This window comes from Chelonia mydas, chromosome 2, assembly GCF_015237465.2.
Source record: "Chelonia mydas isolate rCheMyd1 chromosome 2, rCheMyd1.pri.v2, whole genome shotgun sequence".
Classification (NCBI taxonomy): Eukaryota; Metazoa; Chordata; order Testudines; family Cheloniidae; genus Chelonia; species Chelonia mydas.
The window spans coordinates 258428760-258455249 of record NC_057850.1 but is presented as its reverse complement, the minus strand read 5'-3'; the positions used below and the strand labels follow the sequence as shown (position 1 = coordinate 258455249).

Genomic DNA, 26490 nt, shown 5'->3' with positions numbered 1-26490 from the left:
AGAGACGACAAGTGCGATAGCAATTTCCTGCATCATCACTTCCCCCTCCAGTAGAATACATTTGAGTGTTGCATAAACCCTCTTTCCCTTTCTCCACCAAAAAAAAAAATTGTCCTTGAAAAATGGGAAAAAAAAAATGAAATATGGATGTTCTCTTCTGTCGTGGTGAAATCCCCCTTAACAAGGCTGCAGCAATAGAAAATATTTTGTTCAAAAGTGTACCCAAGGCCACTTCTAGGAAGGAGCATGACATGCAGAAATGATTCTTGGCCCACAGATTTTCTCCACTCTGTTTTTCGTTTTGTTGTGGGTTTTTTGTTTTGTTTTTTGTTTTTTTTTTTTTAAAGTAGAGGGCAATAAAGACCACAGTTTGTTCAATTTTATCTTGCTCTTCCTGCATCAGGGATTCGTCCTTCATAATGAAAGGAGCCATGTGCTCGGGATAAAGGTACAGAGGCAGTGCCAAACTTTTACCCGAAACTGGATGTAGGAGTAAACAGATGACAGTGCAGTTGGGGAATTGCTTACTTAAGAGACAAGTGAATCTTTTCTGGGTACACTGTGCATATAAGACATAACTGATGTGTATTTATATTTTTTTACAATAAAAACCGCCTTTACGCTAACAGTGTTATCCAAAGATTTCAGAAAGGAGTGGGGAGGTAAATATTATCCCTGTGCATACAGGTAGGGAAATGACTTGCTGAAGGTCAGAGTAAGGCAGTGTCAGAGCAAGGAATAAAAGCTCAGATCTTGTGCTTTAACCACTAGATTATAATGCTGCTCTGGCTAGTGGGGCAATAATACGGAGGTCCTCTAAGAACAGAGATGTCTCATTGTTTCCTTATGCTCCTTTGTCTCTCTATCCAACTGTTGTCTCTTGTCTTATACTTAGATTGTAAGCTCTTTAGGACAAAGACTGTCTTTTTTGTGTGTGAGTGTGTGTGTTTGCATAGCACCTAACATGATAGGGGCCCCAAACATGGACCAGGGCCCCTAGGCACTAGTGCAATGCATACAATAAATGATATGGATGCCACTGTATTACAACCTATCATTTCTCCTGTTTGTTGAAGACCGGGTGGGGAAGGGACATAAGACACTTTTTAAAACTAGAGGGAGAAGATGCTGTGCTCTGTTTCAGCATAATAATTGGTGTGTAAAAGTGTGTACTGGTTTTGGGTGGTTCTGTAATTCTCTCACATCTGTTGTGGTGGATGTGCTAAATTGTACTTCCTGCCTTTAGTGAATTGTGTGTGAGAGAGAGAGAGATTAAAAAAACAAAGAAACCAAAAAACCCCACCAGGATGTGATGGTGGAAGTGTTAGCTGACCGATGCATCCCCAGCCTAAAAATGCTTCTCAGTCAGACATACATGTTGGTCTTCCTTCATTGGTCTCATTTAACAAAGGTTTTGGCAAACTGAAGAGAGTTACTGTCTTATTTAATAATGCTCAAAAGTATGTTAGGTGCTTCACAGTACAAATAGAAAGATATGCCCAGAAGCTTACAACTGAAGTGTTAACTTGAAGTCATGGGGTGAGAGGGAACATGAGCAAGATGATGAAACTTAGCTTCGGTAAGTGTACATTATTTGTAAACTCTAAATAACTGAGAGGAGCAACCAATGATCCGGGGACTGGAGGGGTTGATTGACTGTGGAAAGAGCTAAAATGGTATAACTTGGTGAAACTATATCCAAGAGGGGGATAGAAGCCTACAAAGTGGTGGTGAAAATTGAGGGGTGGAGTTTAGTTAAGGCCTACAACAGGATAAATAATAATAATACTTGGCACTTTCTAATCCCTACAGATTATTTTTCATGGAGATATATTTTAAATTTTTTAAACTGGAAAAAAATACATTTGCAAGACAGTATGTATTGCTCTGGCATTTTGGGGTGTGATTGGAGCTGTATGCTTAAACTATGGTGGTGTTTCCTTGTATCCAGGAGACAGTTTTTGCATGACTTGACTACTACCATAGCTGGAATTGGGAAAGAACTTTCCCTCCATGCCCACAAGAACCTGTTAATGGGATTCTTGGTGTTTTTTTATGCTTTCCTCTGTAGTACCGAGCAGGTATCTGCTGAGTATCATTTGGGTCTGTTCCCCTCCATGATCAGTTGGAGAGGGCAGTGGTAGACCTTGCTCTTTATCGCTTGTAGGTTCTCAGTATGCTGCATTTCAGAGTGCAGAGGATGTAATTGCATGTGGTTGTTGCATCATCCTTTTGATTCTTATAGGGCAGGTGCATTCCCTAGCCATTTGCTGTGAAGCAGCCACATTGATAAACAAGAGGAGGCTGATTATTCCATGAGTGGTAACATGATCAGACATTATACAGCTTCCATTAGGTGGTTGGTGAAGATCTCCCCATAACTTCATAACTGCAGAGTCCGTGAACAAAACCAGTTCCCCATGTTTTACCTTCTGCATGGCGTCTAAGTACAGAGTTCCTTCAAGTAATGTCCAGGTCTGCCCATGCAGATGGTGCCCTCTAAGGAAGGAAATGAGACCCAGTGTTATGTGATAATGGCGATAGGCCAGTCGGGATCTGGTAACTAGAGCTGATATTTGTGTCAGTAAACCTTAAATTTCAGAGTAAGGCTATTAGCAATGGCAGTCCCAGGCAAGTTCTACTTCTGCGGTGGTGGTAGTGGAGAGAAATGGACTTGGCTAAAACTGCCTCTTAGTAGCCTATACCACCAAGCATGGCTAGCTTCAGGACATGAATGTGGAAGAGGCTGTCAACCTGGTGTGGACTGATAGAATGAATGTTGGCAAACTACTACAGAACGGCTCAGTGGAAATCCTGTTTGATGAAAAAAATCCCTTGACCAAACAGAGTTTGTTTTCTGAAGGGCTTGATGACATTTGAGAACCACTTAATACACTTATTGAAGAGGCATGTCCTTGTGGGACTGTGCAGAGGGCAGGTTCTACGCTAAACTGATACATAGCTCTTTCTGTTGAGTCCTTCAGTAAAATGTGATGGTCTGCATCTCTTCTCTATACCAAGCCATTGAACTTTTCTCCATGTTCACTTTGCTTTCTGGGCAGCTGTCGTCATCTGAAGCGCGACGCTTTGGGGCTCCCCATTTCTTCTCTTGCTGTGATTTCAACACCTGGCTTAATCCCGCTTAAAAGTCAAGATTTCTCTAAATCATACTGGGTTTTGCTTTACATAACTAAGATTTTGTAGTTAGAATTTAGCTGATAATTTTATGTATGAGGCAGGATAAATTCCAGCTTGCACTCCCATATCTGTACTTGCTGTACAGGACATTCAGTAATAAAAATTTGACAGTGTTGTAAATGGCTGACTCCTGCAAGACATGCTGGAAAAAATTATCTCCAGTAAGAAAGGTTTCCATGCTACATCGTCATTTTTTATTCCTGTTAAATATGGTTGTAGGAAGAACAGAGGGCTGCTAACCTGGACAAGCGTTTGCTCAGAAGTGGTCTAAAGTAGTAGCTTTGTAGAGAAGGGAACTATGTTGGAAAAATAAGTCTTCTATTTCATATGATGTGTATAGAGGTTCTATTAACCTCCCTTTGGCTAAATCAAAAATGGGAAGTAAATTTCTAAACAACATAGATGTCTCTTTCAACTGATCCTTCCATTTCTTTACTGTCTTTCATCCAGAATAGCTGGATTTCAGGGCATGCCCAAATGTGTGTTCATGTCATCCATACCAGTCAGAGCAGCATTATATGCCATTTTATGACAAAAAGCAAAGAACACCTAGTCCAACTGAAAGTACAGAGGGACATTCTGGCAAATGAGAACCAATGTAATTACTATACGTAACTCATTTGTCCTGGACAAATTTCAACTTAATGCTCTTCTCTTGTGGAGTAGAGGACCACGGGATGTCCCAAAAATGAGGGCTGGTGCTTGTGTCTTGTGCTACTAAAGGAATCAGCACTTCAGGTTGTTACTGAGATCATTCAGCCTCTTTGTAAGATCAAGGGTTGCTTGTTTCAGCAGCTCCATTCTCTTTTTTTTAAAGCCTTTGTGAGGCCAGCTTACTTTTCTTGCTTGTGTTCTCAAATGCTGGCTATTTTGATACTGGTCATTATTTCTCAGCACCCCAGGATGTGGTAGGTGCCTTGCAAAACAAGCAAAGCCATGGTCCATACTTCAAACAACTTGCAGTCTAATACATCCCAAGACTTGACTGAGTGTTATAGCTGAGGGGAGAGGATAGAAAAGGGTGGCACCAAGAGTGACTACGCACTGAGACATGTATACATCTTAATGGTATGGTCCCTTAATTTTTTGTTAAACTCACTTCTGCCATGAAGGTGTGAATGTTTTTTGTTTTAGAGGGATTTGAATGAGCTGAGGGAAGTGGCTTGGGGAGCAATTTGAAGCCCAAGAGGCATGGTGGGAAAAGCTGTAGAGACACGTTGGGGAAAAGGATAAGCAAGAAGTAGCTGATGTTTGTTGAAAATGGTTGCTGTTTGTTGGTGAACCACATGAAAGAAGATCAGGTCAGATATATAGGTAGGGGCAGCTTGCTGTTCTTATCTTCAAGACTCTAACAGTTAGAGCCTTAATTTGATGTGCAGTGCGATAGGGGGCCAGAGACCCGGCTTGGTTGACAGTGTGGTCACAGATAGTGATATGTTTTGGATTGGAAAGGTGTGGTCTGGTTCCGGTAGTTGTGATGAGAGCGTGGGAAGGGGCCCAGTTCAAACCTAGTTACAGAGGTGATCACTTGGCTGATGTTGTTTTCTGGGGGTAGGGGGAATGGAACCTGAAACGAATTTTAGGTTCTCTGCACAGAACAGATTCAGAAGCAAGGCTCCAAAATGTCCAGAGAGCTGAGTCAGTGTTCACCCACACAAGACACCAGCCCCCAAAGGGTCAGTGCTTGGGTTGTGATTTTCCCACAGGAAATGTTCTGTTTCGCTTGGCCTTTGTGTGTCTGCACTGCACAAAGCACGCTGTTCTCGCCATGGGAATAGAAGCAGAGAACAGCAGCGTGGTGTTATGAAGCTGACTGTCTAGCAGGCTCATAAAGGGAGATTAATGTCCTCAGCACATACTTGATTTTTCATCTCTGAACCTCTCTTTAGAGAAATGGCTCCACTTCCCACCCATCAGCCCACGTTGGAGCAGATGTCAAAATGTCAGTTCAGTCAGGAGACTTTTTTTATTGGGTGATTGGAAGGTTGGGTTCTATGGGTTCCTCTTTCATTTCCCCTCTCTTATTGTTGCTGCTATTGGAGCATCTTTCAGGCTGGGAGAGGAGAGCTCCTACTGCAGCTGCTGTCAGTACTCCTCCATGGATCTACTTTGGTAAGGGGGGAAGAGAGGCTATGTCTAGCAGCTCCAGGTTATGGATCAGCTGAGCAACTTGTGCGGTGGCCGCTTGTATAGAATGCTGGCCTTGGGCCTGAGACACCTGCTCCCTGGTGTGTACCTGATCTAGGGCCCAGAGACCTCCTGTGTCTCTTGTAGTTGGTAGCAGACTGTGGTGGAATTCATTTTCATCTGTATCTTCATTGTGAACTCTTTGATGTTCTGAGTTTCAGGTAACTTGTACAGCAGCCACCTCTGCAGAGAGTGCTGGCAAGAGACTTCAGAGACCCTTGGCTGCTCAGTGAAGACGAGTTCAGATTATAGACCCTGGTGCTAGAGGTGCCACTTGCAGATGCTGTGTGTCTCTGGGGGCACAGCACAGGACTGTGGTGTCCTCCTGTGCAATCTCATCATGACAGCAAGTTTGTGTCTGTACAGTATGTAGAGATGCATGTCAAATTCTGCCAAGTAAGGAGTGCCCTCTGTCCTGTAATGGCTGTCTGTTTACCTAGCCTGCTTTGGCTGGAAACTGAGCTTTCAGCACCTGTTGCTGAACCTGTGATTCCCATGTGACAGCACAGTTTTGGAATAGGATGTTTCATCCAGCCCCAAACAGGATCAGTCCTGTTATCGTCTCTTGTTTTGAAATGACTTTGAAAGTAGAAGTCATTCTGTAGTCAATTCCCTGCTGATCTCTGGGGATGGACGCTGCTGGGAAGGTTATCGGTCTGGTAAATACACTGCAAGCGAATGTAGCATTAGGAAGGTGAATTCCCTCGGACAGTCCATGTGCCCTGTTTAACCTTCAGAGCTGCATTGTAAGGGAATGCTAGCCAGCTTTTTTTGCTTCATATTGGGCAAAGGGGGAGAGAAGTGGAACAACCTGTACAGATCTGCATTTTTTTGGTGAGTCCCTCCTTTTTCTGAAATAGTATGCAGCCAGAGCTTACATACGCAGCTACGCCAACAAAGGTCCCCGCATATGCTGCTTCTAAGCTGAGGGCTGGTCCTAGTGGAAACATGTTTCCGTCATGCGAAGTAGAAGGGGGATGTCCGGTCTCTGTCTACTTGCTCTACAGTATGTGCAGACTGTGAATATATTTAGGATACACTCCAGTGGGGATTCTAATAGTCAGCAGTGTAGCATAATGTGTCTATTCACCACTGTTGGATGCACTCCATCCCCAATCTCGTATCTCCATACTAGGTGCTTTAAATAGATGTTGGCAAGTTAAAAATCCTATTTAAGGCAGAATCATTTAGCTATGTTTCTAAAAACAGTAAAATTAAGTGAAATTACTTCTTCAAAAAAATCAGTGCTGCTTATTAACTGCTTTTCTCGAAACTTGAACAATGAATATATAGTACTTATTTTCACTATCCTACTAGCCCAGTGTTCTGGTATGTGTTGCTAAGACTGCAGAGGAATACTTAAATTATTCTTCAATTTTTTGTGACATTATGGAAAAGTTAGTTACAATGAAATTTTTTGAAACTTTTTTTTTAATCTGTTAGTGTCCTGCTAAACTGGCTCAACCTTGTGCTCAAGGATTTGTTCAGAGGGGAAGGTTTAGTGACCAAAGCATCAGGTTTGCAATGCGTAGGCTGTCTGGAATCCTTGGGATCAAATCCCAGCAGGGTTGATTCACCTTGTCTTCCTACTGACGTAGATAATCAGAGTTCTGTGACGCTTGCTGCGTGTGGCTCTTTCATGTGGGACCTTAAAACTGTATTGGTTTAAAAAAAAAAAAAATCACGGTGTTTTTTCCCCCCCATGTCTTTAGTAAAATATACCCTCCACCTCTACTACTGAGTTTGTGGTGCGCCAGTGTACCTTACTGCACCCATCCATGCCCAGGGCGGCTGCATTTCAGTGGTGAAGGGATGTCTTTTATATGTGGCGTCTGTAAAATGATCTTCAGGGTGAAAGGAAGAAGTGCAGAACATATAATGCTGCTGCGCAGTGAGGAGGAGTGGTATATGTGTGCAGAAGTGTCATCCAGTAACTGTTACCTCCCTCAAAGAGAAATCCTTTGGGTAATCTTGGAATCGCTCACTTCCCGCCCTGGTCAATCTGACATTACAAGAACTTGGAAACTTTCAGCCACTGTCTTGATAATCCCGAGAGTAAGCTAGCCAAACCAGAGTGTACAAGCCACATCAGAAATCTGAAATGCTGCAGGGTAACAGGGTGTACTCCTTTGCCTGCTGAGCCACGCTTCGGTGTTGGTCTGTCTAGTCATGACTTTTCTCAGTTGGGTGGGTTTATGGCCAAAAGAAGTAGCCTGTTCCTCTTCTGTGCTTGGGAAGTGTGGCAAGCCTGATGGTTTACATAAAGTATGTGGAAATGGGAGAAAGGTATTTTACAGTGCAAGACTTGGGCCAGGTCTACACTAAAAGGTTAGGTTGGCTCAGTTACGTTGCTCAGGGGTGTGAAAAGTCCACACCCCTGAGCGACATAGTTAAGTTGACCAGCCCTCCAGTGTAGACAATGCTAGATCAACAGAAAAATTCCTCCATTAGCCTTGCTACCACCTCTTGGGGAGTTGGATTAATTGCAGTGATGGGAGTGTAGTAAGTGTCTACACTGAAGCACTGCAGCTGTGCTGCTAAGCGGCCTAAATATAGACAACCTTATTCAGTATGACGGGTCTGTCACTGTTACATACTCTTCATTAAACTTTGTACGCTACAGCTAGCTTCAGTTAGGCTTATTTTTAACTGTTGATTGTCACAGTTCAGGGCAACTGCACCAGTATTCCCCCGCCTCCTCCGTGGTCCCCCAAGGGCACCCGATTGAAGGTTTCTGGCTCCCAGCTCTCATCTCTCTCTTGAGCAGAGACTCTTGACTCTCTCCCTCACTCTGTGGAACTCTTTGCCAGAGGATGTTGTGAAGGCCAATACTATAATGGGGTTCAAAAAAGAACTAGGTAAATTCATGGAGGATAGGTCCATCAGTGACCGTTAGCCTGGATGGGCAGGAATGGTGTCCCCAGCCTGTTTGCCCAAAGCTGGGAATGGGCGACAGGGAATGGATCACTTGATGATTACCTGTTCTGTTCATTCCCTCTGGGGCACCTGGCATTGGCCACTGTCAGAGGACAGGATACTGGCCTAGATGGACCTTTGGTCTGACCCAGTATGGCCGCTCTTATGTTCCTGACTGGGGTTTGTCTAGATTGCACAGTTCCCCTGCCTATGTTATGATATGTCCAGCAAGCCAGACTGCCCAAAAGGCCAGCATCTGCGCTTTGCTTTCTCTCCAGAAGTTATGAACAGTGTATTGCCAGCAGTTACAAGTTACTATACCCCTCTTTCTAAGCAAGCACAATTCTTCTTAAGGTGAATGCATTACAGAGATATCATATTAGAATCAAGAAAAGAACCCATATGCATGCTAAAAAGCTTATCCGAGGTCACCCCAGTTCCCCCTCAGACTCTGGTAGTTGTCGATCCTTCACAACCTACAGCTGGGTTACAAGTTCTTTACTGTCTCAGATTCAGAACCAGACCAACCATGAATAGTTCCGTCTTTCCTTTATCCAGCTTGAGTTTGGTCTTGGCCTCATAATGTCAGCTGACAATGGCCCTATCCTCAGAGGGTAGCTTCCAAAGACTGGGTTTCTGCATAAATGGAGGTGGGGAATTTGCATTCACCTCCTCAAAGTTATTCCCCAGAAAAACCATTTAACATTTTTTGTTCCGAAAGTCCATTCTTTTCTGGCAGATTGTTCAGTATAGTCCTTGTAACCCCAGGCCTTGTATTTGTCAAATCTCCCCCCATTGAGAGATTACATACAATTCCAGCCCACCAACAATACATAAACCATTCATTTAATACAATTGACCCCAAAGATTCTTAATCTGAATTCAGTTAGGTCTCCCAAGAATATTGCAGGGTATTGCCATGTCTGGCAATTTTTATCAGTGTGACAAAGTGGCATCCCTCTAGGCTGTATCCTGTGCCTTCAGAACATGTACAATGCATGCAGTGGCAGTGCAAGCTTTCCCACCCCAAGTCTCAACCCCACCACAGACGGACCAACCTCGAGTGATAAGTCTACTTTGCCTCTCCTGATACTGCCAAAAAGAAGGTGTCAGCTCTGGTGGTAGATTTTTGTGGTGTGGACACATCTACGAGGAATTGATCTGAAATCCCAAGATTCATTTCATATTGGTCCCTGAACAGCCAACGGACGTGTGAAATATTTGTCGCTGGTGACCTAGGGGGTCAGGGTCCCATTACCAATTCCCTGATCTCTCTCTATGTTCTCTCCATAGACCGTTCATACCACCACAGAGGTGCTTTCACACGTAGGAGCTATTTTGGCCACTGCTGACTTAGTCTGAGTTTGAATTAGTTGGCCTGAGATGAAAGCCATCAGTTTCCCACAGATATTTTTGCATAACTCAATTATGCTGTTGTAGCATTTATTTCACAGTGACATTACCAGATCCCCTAACACACAGTATGGTAGCATACAACTGATCTGGATAGGTTGTCTTCAATCAAATGGACCAGGTTCAACTCCAATTCCATTGCATACTGAATTTGGCCCATTGTTTCTCAAAATACTTTATAACATTAAACTCCTGTAAAAGGGCTTTAAAGAGAGGAAAGTGACTCTTGTCTGAGTGAGAGTTCCTGATAGATGGATAATGCAAGAGAATGAGCTACTGCCAGCTGGATAGTCAGGGCAAGCCGTGGTGTTTTTAGAAGAGAGATGAATGAGGAAATAGTGTCTGGTGTACTGCTCCAGTATGGAAAAGGGCACAGGGAAGGGAGTGGGGGACATGTAATGAAAGGGCTGTCCTTAGGCAGCTTGTGTATACTGACAAAGTTCTTTTGCTTACTAGTAGCGGTATACAGTAGAATGTGACTTAATGGGGTGATTACCTGACCACAGAAGTGTAAGAACAGGTCATGATCAGCTGGAGGAGAGGTTGGGCCCTGGGGTGAATGGAGTGTGAGTGCTGGCTGTTCTTTCTGCCCATATTGCATTATGGGAGAACAGCAAGAAATGATTTCACTGCATCCACATGAGACTTCTGTGACCTCGTCTGTCTTGAGGTACTCTGTGTTAAATACTGCTTGTCAGCCAGCGGGAAAGCTCCTTTTTAATATAATCTTATAAGCATTTATGATGTGTAATGACTTCATGCTTAGGCATTGTGATGTCATCGGGTCTCCAGCAACCCGCAAAAGACCAACTATCCAGTAGCTCTCATCCTATTGGCTCTGGCCATATTTCACTTCCTGCATATGGAAGGAAGGGATGAAAAGTCGTGGGATAGGGACCATCACCTTCCATCTCAAACCTCTGTGGTAAAGTAAATCTTACATTAGTGAACTGTGTTCCCTTGACAGCCCAGGAGACTTCAGTAGGTGTACTAGATGGCAGAGCTGATTGAAAGGTGCTCTCCCTAGAGAAACCAGTAGCAGAATGTCCCACAGAGGTTCAGCTCTCTTCCCGAGGGAAGGTCCATCCTTACGAGTGAGGCACACTAGTGGGGAAGCTAGCCCCGCTGCTGCCTGTGGTGAATGGAAGACTCCTATCTCCACAGCTGTCCAAAGAGCGCAGTTCACCAGTGTAAAACTTACTTAGCTTTGCTTCCCTTCAGGTGATGTGGCTTGCTGTGCTGTATTACTCTGCAGTGGTTCAGAAGTGCTATTGCCATCTCTTACTGTACCTGGGAGAGGGGAGACCAGGCTGAGGTGACAATGTAGTTTCTGGCTCCAGCTTGTTTGAATCTTCTTCCATCCTATTTGTAGCATGAACTGGTTATAACCTGAATTCTCCTCTTCTGTGAAGCTGTTGCAGCATTGGACTGGCACTTTGCGGTGAGGCTGCGGATGCCGCACAATGTCTTTGATAGACTGTGTAGCAAGACTGCTTCGGGAAATGTTTCTCAAGCAATAGTGGAGTAATGTTGTATTGTGCCATCATTTCTTAATAGCTGGGTGGGGAAAATATAATGCAGTGCTGTCCTTAGGCAGCTTACAGGTACTGATAAGCTTCATCCCACCCTCAGGGCTCTTAGGTAGTTACATTAACTATTGTTTGCTGGGTGTAAGGATTGGTAGTTAATAAAGCATTGGAATTGCACCGAGAATTGGCCTACCTTGATTATCACTACAAAAGGTTTTTTTCTCTCCTGCTGGTAATAGCTCATCTTACCTGATCACTCTCCTACAGTGTGTATGGTAACACCCATTGTTTCATGTTCTCTGTGTATATAAAATCCCCCTACTGTATTTTCTACTGCATGCATCTGATGAAGTGAGCTGTAGCTCATGAAAGCTTATGCTCAAATAAATTTGTTAGTCTCTAACGTGCCACAAGTACTCCTTTTCTTTTTACCGAGAGAAAAGCATCTTAATTTAAATCACACTTGAGGCAGGTACTGGAATTTTTGTAATCCTCTAACAGTAATAATGCTCTGCGCTTAAGACAGGAATGGATAAAAGATGTACAGAATTATTGTTTAAGCACCTTTTTATCTGAAGATCTCGAGGTGCTTAAAAAGCCCAAACCTGGCTTCTGTTCCTGGCTCTGTTACATGCTTTGTGTGTGCTAGGGGTGTGGGTCCCAGTCATTGATTTAAAAAAAAAACAAACCACACCAAACTGCTGTGAAGTGAGTGGATGGAGCATGAAGCTTATGTATGGTGGTTCACATACCACAGTGTGGGATCCCCTATTCTAGGGCACGTTGTCTAACTTCAGTGCACCTCTGTTTTTTTGCCATTAGTAAAATGGAAGGAGTACCTCATGTGGGGGTGGTGGTAGTTTAATTACATGTCTGGAAAGTGCAGTGAGATCCTTGGATGTACGGTGCTCCAGAAATGCAAAATACTGGTTTATGAGCTTATGAAAGAATTCTTTAATGGCCTTTCTATTTCCATGTAACCTTTCATTTTTGTTGGGTTGGTTATGCAAGACTTGACAAATCCTTTTGTTAGTGGAGAGTAGGAAACGTTCTCTGAATAAGTGGGTTCTAAGTCAACAATAATTTCAGACTCAAAGCTTGTGGGGTCTTTTAAAGAAGTCTAGCCATTATAGTTTGTAAATGTGAACTGATGCAACAGTATCTTGAGTCTGCACACTGACAGTTCTAATGCATGTGCTCCTAACACTTTCAAGAACTGGAGCAGAGTGAAACTGACCAAAAAAAAAAGCCCCCTCCCCTCTATCTTTAGCTAGTGTCCTGTAAATTTTTCAAGACAGACTACTGGTTGCTGGGCTGGTGTTTACTGTAAAGAACTTCTCTAGCCCCTACTGTCTGAAGACTTCAAATTTTCAAGAATTAACAAATGTAAGTTTCTTTCTGTGAGGACAGTATTACCTGAATTTAACAAGCAGAGAAAGCAAAGGCACAGTGAAATTACATGACTTACTCAAGGTCACGAAGTGAATCTGGTGGAGGTGAAAGTAAAGCCCAGGTCTTCTGACCACCAGCCGGTGCTCTACTGTTCAGAAAATGCTCCCTCCCAACAAAATACCATTAATGTTAGTAACAAAAGTTACTGATATAAGTTACTTTTTTTGGGACTAAAATTAACTTCTGTGAGCAAGATGTTCTATAACTTAAGTAGGATATACTCAGTGCTCCTAAGTTGCTCCTCTCTTGGCTGAGAAACACTGAGGTGTTTGTTCTAAGCCGTGTGGGATTCAACAGGTCAGTGATACAGCGAGCCAGTGCCCGTTAGAAATCCCGTGCCCATCAAATACAATGACTGACTCTACATCTCTGGCTTAATAGAATGTAAGGAAAGCAGCAGATGCTTGAGCTTTGGGAAATAAACTGTTTCTTTTCCTGCATCAAGTACTAGGAGACTAGTTCTAGATGTCTGATTAACATGCCAAAAATGCCAGCTGTCCCCAGAAAGCAGCAGGCTGAGAAGCCAAAGGGAAATTTTAAGTGGCAGCTCTTCTCAAAGGGTGAGATTGCAACTGTTCTTCAGTAAACTTGGCTTCTGTTTGCACAGATTTGCCAAAACAAACAGGCAGTAGTGGGTGTACAGGTATAGCGGGTAAATGACCTAGTGGACTCCCTGTTTGGGACAATGACGTTTGGTCTCTTTTGTAGGAAGGTTAGTATTGGGAGCTCAGTTTTAAACTGACAACAGTAACTTAAACAGGTTTGCATATTGCTTTGACTGTGCTTGGTTTCTCAGGGTCAATACTGTAATGACAGTGGATTCTCAATTGTCACCTTGTCAGAAAAAAGAAGCTACCAAAATCAGGCTGCTCCAATGCTGAGTAAGTTGATGAGTGTTTGCTGTAATATGGGCTCGGCTCACATCTCACAGCTGTGTTGTACTGCGTTGGGTTCTCAAAGCAGTTAAAACTGCATATTCCTATCACAAATGGCAGGTTTAGCCAGAGTGTGTCTAAGAGCAGAAAGGCAGAGGTGACCTTAGGTCTTACTGTCAGGAAGCTTTTCCCTCCTATTGAGACTATACTGTCCAGTGCTGGATTTTATCCCATTACTCCTAGTTAGACCTCCTTGAACAAGCCTAAACAACTACTTTCCCTCTTTGCTGTTTGCCTTTCAAAAACTTGTAGGCAGTTATTACCTGAGTAGCCTTTTAGCCAAGCAACATGGAATTTATTTATGGTGGTTAAAAGCTTTTGTTAAATATCCATGTTCCCTGTCTCTTGTTAGGAATGTGATGGGATTTATATCTGATTAAGGCAATCACTGTCATGGGGCATATTCCTTTCTCATCATGCTGTATCTGCTTAACTGGCTTATCAGAGTGACTTATACCTTGCCATAATGGATCTGAGTCTTCGATAGGGTATGCATATCCCATACTGGCCAGGAAAGGGTCAATGACCTACAGTGGGCTCAGTCAGGGCCCCCCTATACACCTGCAGTAGGTGTCAGGCTTGGAGGGAGGGATTAAAAGGAAAGAGCACAGCTCATTTTCATCAAGGGAAGGAGACCAGACTTCCAGCTCTCACCCTGAGAGCTGTTCCTGCACCCAGAATTGTATAAAATCGCTTTCTAAAAATCGACTTCTATAAATTCAACCTAATTTTGTAGTGTAAACATACCCTAAGTGTCAGCTGCCTGTCAGAGCCTCCCTGAGGGGAAGGTAGGCCGGGACCGTCATTCTCTTGATTTGCTGCTGGTGACTTGCCTTTGGTTGGGAACAAGCGGCTGCCAGCCAAATAAAATCACCTTTTTGTTTCTGTACACCCAACCAAGGACTCAGACAGCGGGTTCTGCTGAACCCAGGAGAGACCTGGGTCATGTAGTCAAATCTTTTTATAATTAGACCATTTTGTGGAGTCACTGTTGACACTGGGTAAATGTTTGTTGCAGAAGGGTCACTGGCAGCCTCAAGGGTATAGATTTAACTTTTTTCTGCAGCTTTGCCTTTAAAGATCCAGAAATATTTATCTTTTCAATTTTCTCATCCATAAAAGTAAGTTTTATGTCAGGGATATCTTTCTTTCATGTGAATTCCAACATAGTGCTTTCTAGTTCTTGCAAATCCTCAGCCATCAAGAGAACCTCTCCTTGAAAAGTGAGAGTCTCAACTGTGATTAAGTCCATTGTGGGATATAATGTGTCCACAAACTTGCCTGTCTTAATGTCCTAAACAATTTCCCTAACTCAGGCTGCATCAGTTCTGATTCAGTTTCTGGCCTATGTTCCAACTGATGGTTTTTAATAATTGTTTTCAGTGATCTGGCCTGACTAAACACCCAGCATACATGTTGGCTATTTCTAAATAAGCTCACCGTTCACTCCAGTGTATTAATGAGGGCTTGAAGATGCTGTTGCCTTTTGAGATCTTGAAATTCACTATTCTCAATTCAAACGTTTAGAGGTTTTTTTGAGATCTCAAATAGCAAGCTGAAGGTTGTGCTGGCTTCAGTGCACAGTATCATGAGGTTTACACTTGGCTTGCTCAATATTTGAGCAGCCTGTATTTACTGCTGCACTAAACTCAGGCAAATCAGTTTTGAAAACTCTCTGCTGAGAGAATCTCCCACAACTGTTAGCTCTTCCCTTATTCCTTCCAGATTCCAGCATACTGTGTCAGCAAAGAGAATGAAAGGTTAGCCGTCTTGCACAAACCTGACATACTCTCATGGCTGAGCTATAGACCAGTAAAAGTGGATCTGTTAACAAAGACTCATCAAACCAAGATTTCATATGCATTTTTGAGAAACTTTCATGACTCTGCAATTACCTCTGTAAAGTTTCCCTCTGTGGGTATTAAATAGAGTTTGATCTGAGATTAAGGCCTTATTTGTCGTGCAGGTTGCAGAGTGTTTCAAAATCTCAAGATGAAGTCCAGTTTAACAGCTCTGTAACTGGTTTAAACCAAAGTGGTCAACTTTGGGTCACCTCCAGGTGGACTTGATAGAGCAGCCAATAATGGGCACTTCTTGTGGACAAAGTGACACACTTTCTGCTTCCCTGAATTTGACATGAGCAGCAGTATGGTCCTGAATAAAGGAGTTTTTGCCCATTTACAAGAAGATTGCCCTTATCAAGGAAACATCTCATGCTTTCTGCAAATTACACATTTCATCTTTCCAACACACAACTTGTGGGTAACCTTTGCTTTCCGTGAATTGTGGAAAGTATTTACATCTAAGTGTCTCGTTTTGTAGGTTATTGTTCTCTACCGGGGTGGGCAAACTTTTTGGCCCAGGGGCCACATATGAATATGGAAATTGTGTGGTTGGCCACGAATGCTCATGAAATTGGGGTTGGTGTGCGGGAGGGGGTGAGGGCTGTGGCTGGGGGTGCGGGCTCCTGGGTGGGGCCAGCTGTGGATGTGGGGTTTGTGGTGTAGGAGGGTACTCTGGGCTGGGACTGAGGGGTTCGGAGGGCAGTAGTGGGATCAGGGGCATGACTCGGGTGCAGGCTTGGGCCGCACTTACCTCAAGCGGCTCCCGGAAGCAGCGGTATGTCCCTTCTCCGGCTCCTAAGCAGAGGCACGGCCAGGTGGCTCTGCTGTGCACTGCCCTGTCCGCAGTTCCCACCCGTGCGGTTCCCATTAGCTGCAGTTCCCAGCCAATGGGAGCTGCAGGGGCGGTGCTTGCGATGGGGGCAACATGTGGAGTGGAGCTCCCTGGCTGCCCCATGCGAAGGAGCCAGAGGGGGGGACCTGCTGCTTCTGGGAGCCACATGGAGCAGCCCCTGACTCTGCTCCCTGGCTGGAACGGGACAAGCCCCAGATCTTGCTCCCCAGCGGGAGCTCGAGGACCGGATTAAAATGGCTGGTGGGCCGGATGCAGCCCACGGGCTATAGTTTGCCCACGTCTGTTCTATACCATGTGCTTTACACTGGTTTTGCTCAGGGTCTTGGAATATAAGAATGGCCATACTGGGTCAGAGCAATGGTCCATCTAGCCCAGTGGCCTGTGCGAGATGCTCATTCAGAAGGAATAAACGGAACAGGGCAACATTGAGTGATCCATCCCCTGTCCTCCAGTCCCAGCTTCTGGTAGTCAGTGGTTTAGGCACACCTGGAGCATGGGTTTGCATCCCTGACAATCTTGGCTAATAGCCACTGATGGGCCTATCCTCCATGCATTTCTCTTAATTTTTTTTTTTAACCCAGTTGTACTTTTGGCCTTCGTAACATCTTCTGGTTCCAAAGGTTGAATGTGCATTGTCTGAAGAAGTACTTCCTTTTGTTTTAAACCTGCTGCCTATGAATTTCTTTGGTTCTTTGTTATGCAAAGGGGTAAATAACACTTCCTCATTCATTTTCTCTGTACCATTCATGATCTTCTAGATCTCTATCATATCCTCCCTTATTTTTCACTCCATGCATCTGATGAAGTGGGTTTTAGCCCACGAAAGCTTATGCCCAAATAAATTTGTTAGTCTCTAAGGTGCCACAAGGACTCCTCGTTGTTTTAGCACCTCGATTGTCCAGGGGCCCCACTGATTGTTTGGCAGGCTTCCTGCTTCTGAAGTACTACATTGTTTTGCTGTTAGTTTTTGTCTTTAGCTAGCTGCTCTTCAAATACTTTCTTGTCTGCCTTCTTATACTTTTACACTTGACTTGCCAGAGTTTATGCTCCTTTCTATTTTCCTCAGTAGAATTTGACTTCCAATTTTTAAAGGATGCCCTTTTTCCCCTCTAACTGCCTCGTTTACTCTGTTTTTAGCCATGGTGGCATTTTTTGGTCTTGTATAGTCTAAATAGGGTTGTCAAGCGATTTTAAAAAAATAAACCGCGCTGTTAAAAAATAATCGAATACCATTTATTTAAATATTTGTGGATGTTTTCTACATTTTCAGATATATTGATTTCAGTTACAACACAATACAGTGTTCAGTGCTGACTTTATTTTTTATTACAAATATTTGCACTGTAAAAAAAAAAAGTGTTTTTCAGTTCACCTAATACAAATACTGTTGTGCAATCTCTTTATCATGAAAGTTGAATTTACAAATATAGAATTATGTAAAAAAAAATCCTGCTTTCAAAAATAAAACAATGTAAAACTTTAGTTTAGAGCCTACAAATCCAATCAGTCCTACTTCTTGTTCAGCCAGTCGCTCAGACAAACAAATTTGTTTACATTTGCAGAAGATGGTGCTGCCTGCTTCTTGTTTATAATGTCACCTGAAAGTGAGAACAGGCATTTGCGTGGCACTGTTGTAGCTGGCATGGCAAGATATTTACATGCCAGATGCACTAAAGATTCTTACGCTGAAGATCCTCATGTCCTTTGATACTTCAGCTATCATTCCAGTGGTCATGCATCCATGCTGATGACAATTTCTGCATGATGATGATCCAAAGCAGTGCGGTCCGACACATGTTCATTTTCATAATCTGAGTCAGATGCCACCAGCAGAAGGTTGATTTTTCTTTTTTGGTGATTTGGGTTCTGTAGTTTCTGCATCAGTGTTGCTCTTTTAAGACTTCTGAAAGCATGCTCCACACCTCATCCCTCTCAGATTTTGGAAGGCACTTCAGATTCTTAGATCTTGGGTCGAGTGCTGTAGCTATCTTTAGAAATTTCACATTGCTATCTTCTTTGCATTTTGTCAGATTTGCAGGGAAAGTATTCTTAAAATGAACAAGATATGCTGGATCATCATCCGAGACTGCTATAACATGAGATATATGGGAGAATGCGGGTAAAACAGAGCAGGAGATGTACAATTCTCTTCCAAGGAGTCCAGTCACAAATTTAATTAATGCGTTGTTTTTTTTTAATGAGCGTCATCAGCATGGAAGCATATCCTCTGGAACTATGACTGAAGCTTGAAGAGGCATATAAATCTTTAGCGCATCTGGCACGTAAATATCTTGCGACGCTGGCTACAACAGTGCCATGCAAATGCCTGTTCTCACTTTCACGTGACACTGTAATTAAGAAGTGGGCAACATTATCTTCCATAAATGTTAACAGACTTGTTTCTTTTAGTGATTGGCTGAACAAGAAGTAGGATTGAGTGGACTTGTAGGCTCTAAAGTTTTATACTGTTTTGTTTTTGAGTGCAGTTATGTAACACAAAAATCTACATTTGAAAGTTGCACTTTCATGATAGAGATTGCATTGCAGTACTCGTATGAGGTGAATTGAAAATACTATTTCTTTTATCATTTTTACAGTGCAAATATTTGTAATAAAAAATAATATAAAGTGAGCACTATACATTTTGTATTCTGCACTGTCATTGAAATTGATATATCTGAAAATGAAGAGAAACATCCCAAAATTAATAAATTTCAATTCGTATTTAACAGTGCGATTAATCGCGATTAATTTTTTTAATCATAAGTAATTTTTTTGAGTTAATTGCATGAGTTAACTGTGATTAGTTGACAGCCCTAATTCCAAATCAAAAATAGCATTTAGTTTGAGCCTGTGTTATGGTGTTTTTAAATTGTCTCGGTGGAGACCAGATTTCATGGTCTTTGACACGTTTTTCACAGCTGTGAATTTGGAAGGGCTCTAGTGATATTTAAAAGTACTCCTTTACATCTGACTGTTCCTCACTATCTCCCACCTGTAATTTACCACTGCTTTGGTATCCTCTTTATTAGGATATAGAGTTCCCCCTTTAATAAAGTCATCCCTAAGGGATGTCTCCTCCGAACCATGAGCTCCTATTGGCTTTCCCCCAGACCTGAGTTTAAAAAACTCCTCTACGGCCGTTTTAATTTTACATGCCAGTAGCCTGGTTCCGTTTTGGTTTAGGTGGAGCCCATCCTTCCTGCATGTGCTCCTCCTTTCTCAAAAGGTGCCCCAGTTCCTAATAAATCTAAAGCCCTCCTCCCTACACTATTGCCTCATGTATGCATTGAGACCCTGCAGTTCTGCCTGTCTTCCTGGTCCTACACCTGGAACTGGAAGCATTTTAGAGAATGCTACCATGGAGGTCATGGTCTTTGATCTCTTACCTAGCAGCCTAAATTTGGCTTCCAGGACCTCTCTCGTATCCCTCCCTATGTCATTGGTGCCTACATGTACCACAACCACCGGCTTCTCCCCAGCACTGCACATAAATCGGTCTAGACGTCTTGTGAGATCTGCAACCTTGGCACCCAGCAGGCAGTTCACCGTGCAGTTCTTCCAAACCCAGTCATTACAAACCCAACTTTGTTTCTAATAATCGAATCTCCCATTACTGTTACCTTTCTCAAGCTAATAACTGGGTTCCCCTCCCCTGGAGGGTATCCTCAGTGTGAGAGGATACCATGACATCATCATGACGTCATCTGGAAGAAGGGTCCCAACTATGGGATTGTTTCTCTCCGCTCTAGCTTGATGATCTTCTTCCCCAAAACACTAATTCTCCTTAACAGCACAGAGGCTGTCAGACTAGGGTGGAACTGCTCTTCTGTATCCCTGAAAGTTTCCTCTATGTACTTCTGTCTCCCTTAGCTCTTCTAGTTCAGCCACTCTGGTCTCAAAAGCCCGTACTATGTCTCTGAGGACCATGAGCTGCTTGCACTGAATGCACACATGCACCACCTGCCCACAAGACAGGTAACCGGTCATGCTGCATTCAGTGCAATAAACTGAATACTGCCCACTCTGCTGCTGGACTCTGCCTGTGTTATTTTTTCTCTTGCGTGGGTGGTTTGGTTAGGTTTGGTTAGGTTATGGGGATATTATTGGACTAAATTTAGAATGTTTGTTAGATGTTTTTTCCTCTCACACTCCCTCTCTAACCTCCACTGTTTCCTGCTTCTGTTTGTTGGCTCGTCTTCATTATTATCCCTTGCTGATTCAAACTAAGTCTTTTTAAAAACTCAATTTCTTTCCAAAAGGCTGGTTTGTGCATCACTTTCAAAAATTTTTTAAATTCTCCTGAATGTCTGTATATACTAGTAGATTTTTATAGAAAAGTTTGAACTGCCTGATCCTGGAGCAGCTTCTAGGTCTGCATTTGTGAGGCAGTAACAAAGCATTAGGTCCTGTCCTACAATCAAGGCAAAATGTCTTTTGCCAATAGCAAGCACTCAAGCTGTGTTTTATTTTACTGCACAGTCTACTCTGGCTTGATTGGCAAATTGAACCATTGCTTGCTTTCCCCAGCAAAAGTAAGTGCCTTGAAACTGTCTGTCTGTAGCTGTAAAGTCTAGGCCTAATCTCTTCCTCTGCCTCCCCCCATCACCACGATTGGATCGCTAACTGCCAGGATGCTCATACTGAGGCTCAACCTCAAGTACGCTCAGCAGTGTGCTTCTCTGTGGTCCCCCCTTCTCCTAAGACAGTATTTGTATTGCTGACAACTAGGCCCATACCCTTCCTCTAAGTGATATGCCAGCATAGGGCATTCTGCCACCTCTTTTCAGTGGTAGCTCAATTATGTTGCTCTGCCCAGCCCCTTCTTCTCCCTACCCATCAGGCACCCCAGTTCCATTCCCACTCAGCCCTTCTGTATATCTTCCCCTCTAGCTGGTATCTCATCTCGCCTTCTGCTCCCCCTCTTTTGACTGACAACTTTATTCTGTTCTCTATTCATCCCCATCTCTCTCTGCCCCTGAGGCACCTACATTCTCTTGGTTCTGTTCCCACTCTGCCCCTAGGACTGGCTGCTCACTTGCTGTGCCTAATGTCACGCAACCTGCTCTCCTCCTCTCCTGTTGTCTTCGTCTGGTGGTCAGGGAGACTGATGGCACAACTTATTGCTCAGAAGCCCAGGACAAGTTGTTTTTCCAGCTTGCTCCCGCGGAGATGTGCAGCTGGATGGCTGTGAAGCCAAGCTGACAATGCTCCTGTTGCTCCTCTGATTCACTCTCTTTCCCCTTTCCAGCTTCCTATCCTGCATACGGTGGCTTTGCTGAAGTGCTGCACATGGTGAACCTGAGAAACCCACAGGACACATTCCGGGATGGCAGCTAGGTGACGACAGCTGAGGATGACCCTGACTGAAAAGCTGCGCGAGAAGATATCGCGGGCATTCTACAACCACGGGCTGCTGTGTGCTTCATACCCCATTCCCATCATCCTCTTCACTGGCGTCTGCATCCTGGCCTGCTGGTAAGTGCTGCAAAATACTTGTCTGTACAGGTCATGGCTCGGTTCCTTGCTACTGGTCTGTGAGGCTCTTTCTCTGAGCATGAGCACTTTGGTATGTGCTGTCCCTGAAGTGTTTGGGAGCTTCCAGTCATTGTCATGCTGAGGAGCAAAATGGAAAGCCAGGGACAAAATACCTTGATGTGTAAAAGCAGACCAACTAATGGTCAACTCTGGAACCAGAAATAGGAGGTGGGGAAGGGGAAATGATGATCTTCCCCCACTTACCTACCCACACAATATTCAGCCTTAAACTACTGTTCCTGGAACTTTGTCGTCTTATCCTTATCCAGCTCAACCCTAGCTCATCTGCCCATTTCTTGTAACTCCTGACTGCTTGGTTCTTCTCTGAAAATAGGAACTCAGATGGGGTGTAGGGTGCACTTACTATTGTTGGATAATCAGGGATGTTGCGCTGGTTCGTAAGAGGCCATTATTATTTAGACTGGGGTCTTGGGGACTATGGCAGTTGAGACTGGGGAACCAGTCGTGCTAATCACTGTGCAAACACATGAATAGTTTCTGCTTTGAAGAGCTTGCACTCGAAGTATCTGCCTAAAATGATCAACATTAACTGAAGAGTGGAAGTTGATCTGTTATGACCTGTCTCTCCTCCTCTCCAAATCACTTCTTTTAGGGGGCCTCCAATCTGTGTTAAAATAGATGATAAAGAAATTCCCCTACTTGCTGTAGGGCAGCTTCCTCCATACGCATAACACTACAAGGAAGTGATTGTTAATTACTATTTCTGTAGTTCCTGATACCTTCTTGTTTAAAGAGAAATTTCCAAAAATGCATTGGACAGCTGCTGAAGAGTGTGGAATAAAAGGGGCCTTTATCTGTGTTTGGCAGTGTCCCAAGGCATGGGAATGTTGGTCCTAGGATTAAAAACGTCCTAATGGATGTTACTGATGTATCCATTACTAATAGGTCTGGGTCTCCATTTGAGAACATGGAATTACTCTTAATAGCACTGAGGCATGTTCTGGAAGAAGAGGAAGTTGCCTCATATCTTGTGGATCTGAATAGAGTTGACTGTAAATTCCACCGTAGTAGCAATTTCCAAAAGGAATTTGTTTCTCTGTTGTCAGTTGAGCTGAACATCCGTCTGAGTATCCCATACTGGATATCTCCACTTCACGAGCAATAGGCATTACCAGTACAGTGCTTCACCTTTTCGCCTACTTGCCTCTCTGATTTGTGCTTTAAACAGCACCCTTAACATCTTGGTTTCCTTGGGTAAAAAGGGGTCCATTTTAAAACTACCTCTCACCTGAGCACCCAGCCTGGGAAAGACCCATGGAGCAGCCATCACAGAGCCAAGATTATATTGTAGAGTAACATAGATTTGTCAACACTGAGAGTTGAATGACTCTGTGCAGTAAATATTACTTATGGGAGTCATAGATATCAACTTCTACAGAAATGTATTTCTATCAGAGGATAGGACTCAGAAATTGGTGGCCACAAGGCACAAGGATATTTGTTTTCTCGTCATATCTGTCAGGGCTCTTAAGTCTCAAATCAGAACTATGATATCTTACACCAATGTACTATTGAGAGTGAGATTCCCTCTGGGTCCTCTCCAGAAATTTCCTAACTTCTTTAGCCTACAGAAGCCATCATCACCCCTTCCCTTGTCCCGTGGTCGAAAGGTACCCGGAAGGGCACAGTACGTCAGAATTGGAGATGGGATTAATTTTCTCCACCAACCAGCTTCAGTAGCAGGGACTCTCATTTAGGTAGCAGTTTCATCCAAGGTTAATGAAAGAACGGGCCTCCCTCACAGTACCACTTACATCAGACTCGGAGCACTTAGGCTGTAAGAGCTGTAACTCAGTCCTAGTCAGCCAAGACATACTGGTGATGTCTTACAACACTTTTTCAGTGGCTTTCATCAACAAGAAAGGAGTAACGCATCCTTAGCCCTGGTGTGTGTCTCTAATATTCTCTGTTCTGAGTGAAGGGAAGAAGTAGTGGGGGGCAGGGAAGGAGAAAAAAAGTCCTTCTGCATTTTCAAGCACTACATATAAACATCAAAGCATCTGGTTAAGCAGGAATAGGGTAAATCCAGGAGAGTGGAGTCTACATCCCAAGATCTTTGAGTGGAGGCCCTGGGTTGCATCCCCATCAATGGACCTGTGTGCATCCAGGATCCAGCAAAGATCCTGGAGACTTATTCCTGATGGAGATCAATAGGCTGCAGCTATGATCACGCACTTTCTTCTGTGGGCAAAATCATGAGTAAATTTCTGTTCATAATGTTCTCTGGGACAGTTTAACCAAAGTGAGCTGAGTTGGCCCCACATTGTCTAGGAGTGTCTAGGTTCTCGCCTCCAATTCGGATGGCAAACACTGCTCAGATATGCTTTCTCTTCAAGAAGGATCTAGTCTCAAAATCCAAATTCCAAAGCCAAGCCCAGAGTAATGTAGCTACAGGATATTTAAGAGGTACCAGTTACAAACACATCCAGATAACCTATTTTATCATACCTTTAGCCTTGAGAAAGTATGCCATAAACTGGGCATCTTTAAGGGCCTGGTCTATGGGGAAGATATAGTGCTTAGTCATTAGCATGGATCAGTCTACTCAAGGCAAGGGCAAAGCATATCTTTTTGGAGTTCTTACAGTAAAGTTTTTTTAATATAGTCCTAAGACCTCATACTTAAGGCCATTTGGTAGGCATTGCCAGTTCACTAGAGACTGCAAATGGGCATGGGATTGTCCTCTCACTCAGACATAAAATTTTTTAGAGCTGCCTTACTTCTCAGCTCTACATCAGTGAGGAAAATTCTCTGCTGGGAACTAAATCTTGTATCAAATATCCTGACTAGGGAACCCTTTGATCCCTTATAAGAAGTGCCATTAAATTTTCTAGCTTCAAAGGTGGTCATCCTGACTGCAATCAATTGAGCAAGGTGTGGTGTTTTTTGTTTTTGTTTTTTAAACTTAAGGTCTATGGGGAGCTGCAATCCTGCATATCTCATGAAGGCAAATTTTGCTAAGAGTTAACACAGCCTTCATTCCCCAAATAAACCTGGTTACAATAAAGTGTTTTCTTCCAGCCTTCTTGACTTACACACACAACACACTTAATAAATTTAAACAACCAAACAGGAATGAGCACCCCTCTGGCATGCTCTGTGTCAGCTCTAAAAAAAAAAAAAAAACAAAAAAAACCAAACCAAAACATTGAATGCAGAACTAAATTTAATCAGTCTCTAGCTTTGTTGGTCTAGAACACCCATCATAAACTAAACAAAGCTACCAAGGCTTCAGTTATTAGATGGCTTAATTGTTGCTTTCAAGAAGCTTTCCAAGATTGAAGCCATCTTTCTCCTCAAACATTTGTGCAGAGCCATGGAAGCCTCCTGTCCTGAAGGACCATATGAAACATATAAAGAGATGTAGGGTGGCCACCTAATCATGGAAACATGTTTCCACATCTTCACCAAACGTTACAAATTAAACGTGCACGCCTCATCAGTCCCTGCTGTGGAGCAGGGCTCTGCCTACTATTCTCACCCAGTAACTGATATATAGATAGATGCAGTTTTGGAGGGTTTGTAATCTTTTGTTTCCCTCTCTGGTGAGACACTTGCTGTTGGACATGCCAGTCTGGTGGATCTGGAAACTTTCCCTGCAAAGAATCGCAAAATTCCTTAACTGGCCTGAAAATATCCTTTCTTCTAGTGGGAAAATCTGCAAATCAAACCCAATTTGGCACAAGGACTAAAGTTTAGGGGAATTAGCTCTATGAAAAAAGTTTGGAAGTATCTTGAACTGGCTGGGGCTTCATAGGTTGTAGCTGTTTCTAGCCTGAATTGATCGGTAGGTCCGGTTCTGCCTCCACGGAACTCAAAGCAAGGTTAGGACCCATTGTAATGGATCTGTGGACTTTCCCGCTAGAAAAGAGAGAATGTTTTCAGGTGAATTGGGAAATCTTTGTATTTTACTCAATTGCTGATCTGACTTCAGATGTTTTTAACCCTTGGAACTAAGCTACTTTATGTTCCCAATACCCAAAGGGACTGCAGTCTCCTGGGGGAGTGACTGATGAAATCAGAAGCAAATACGCTGCGGAATGGGACTTCCCCAGTCTGTTTCCAAAATAAACCAAACTGGTGGCACGGAGATAAAAATATGAAAATCTTTGCCCCCACGATGCACATTTGTTTTTTGGGAGTCCTGAGAGCAGTCCTGCAGTCCTCAGTGGAATGCAGACAGTACTCATTCGTCGTTCAGAAACTGGCATCTCACCATTATTAGCTTAGGTTTGTGCATTTACCAGAGTTAAACAGTGAGCCACTGTTGCCAGCAACTGGCTGTGAACCAGACCAGCCCTTGCCATTGCCACCCCTGCCCACGGATCATTACTGGCCTAGAAAATGAAAACCTGGTTAACCGAAAACCAAATTGATCACATGCATCTTGTGCTGCTCCCTAAATCTTGTCAAGCTCTTTTAGAACCACAAGTGGGAATGAATTGAATGTAGAGGGTCCCTCAGCCTTGTTCCTCTTGGGTGACAGGTACCAAGAACAGTTCAGTCAGTGGAATCTCACTGGACCCAGGTGGTGAGGTTGCGCTATTTTCCCTGTCTCAGCCAGACTGAGGATTGGATGAGAGCTCTTCTAAAGCATATATTAT

At 43.4% G+C, this 26490-nt stretch overlaps 1 protein-coding gene across 18 annotated transcripts in view; it reads left to right on the top strand.

Annotated features, from left to right (window-relative positions):
• LOC102932900 (SREBF chaperone) overlaps positions 1 to 26490 on the top strand; it is a 109680-nt gene that overhangs the window by 6859 nt on the left and 76331 nt on the right. For 15 of the 18 annotated variants that reach the window (XM_037891332.2, XM_043541750.1, XM_043541742.1 and 12 more), the window contains one exon: positions 21579 to 21805. In XM_037891332.2, coding sequence (XP_037747260.1) covers positions 21684 to 21805 — 122 coding nt within the window. In that variant the 5' untranslated portion in view covers positions 21579 to 21683. Of the gene's footprint in view, positions 1 to 1406; positions 1580 to 5235; positions 5311 to 21576; positions 21806 to 26490 lie in introns of those variants that run through there. The other 3 variants (XM_037891331.2, XM_043541749.1, XM_043541751.1) reach the window with 3 other exon arrangements.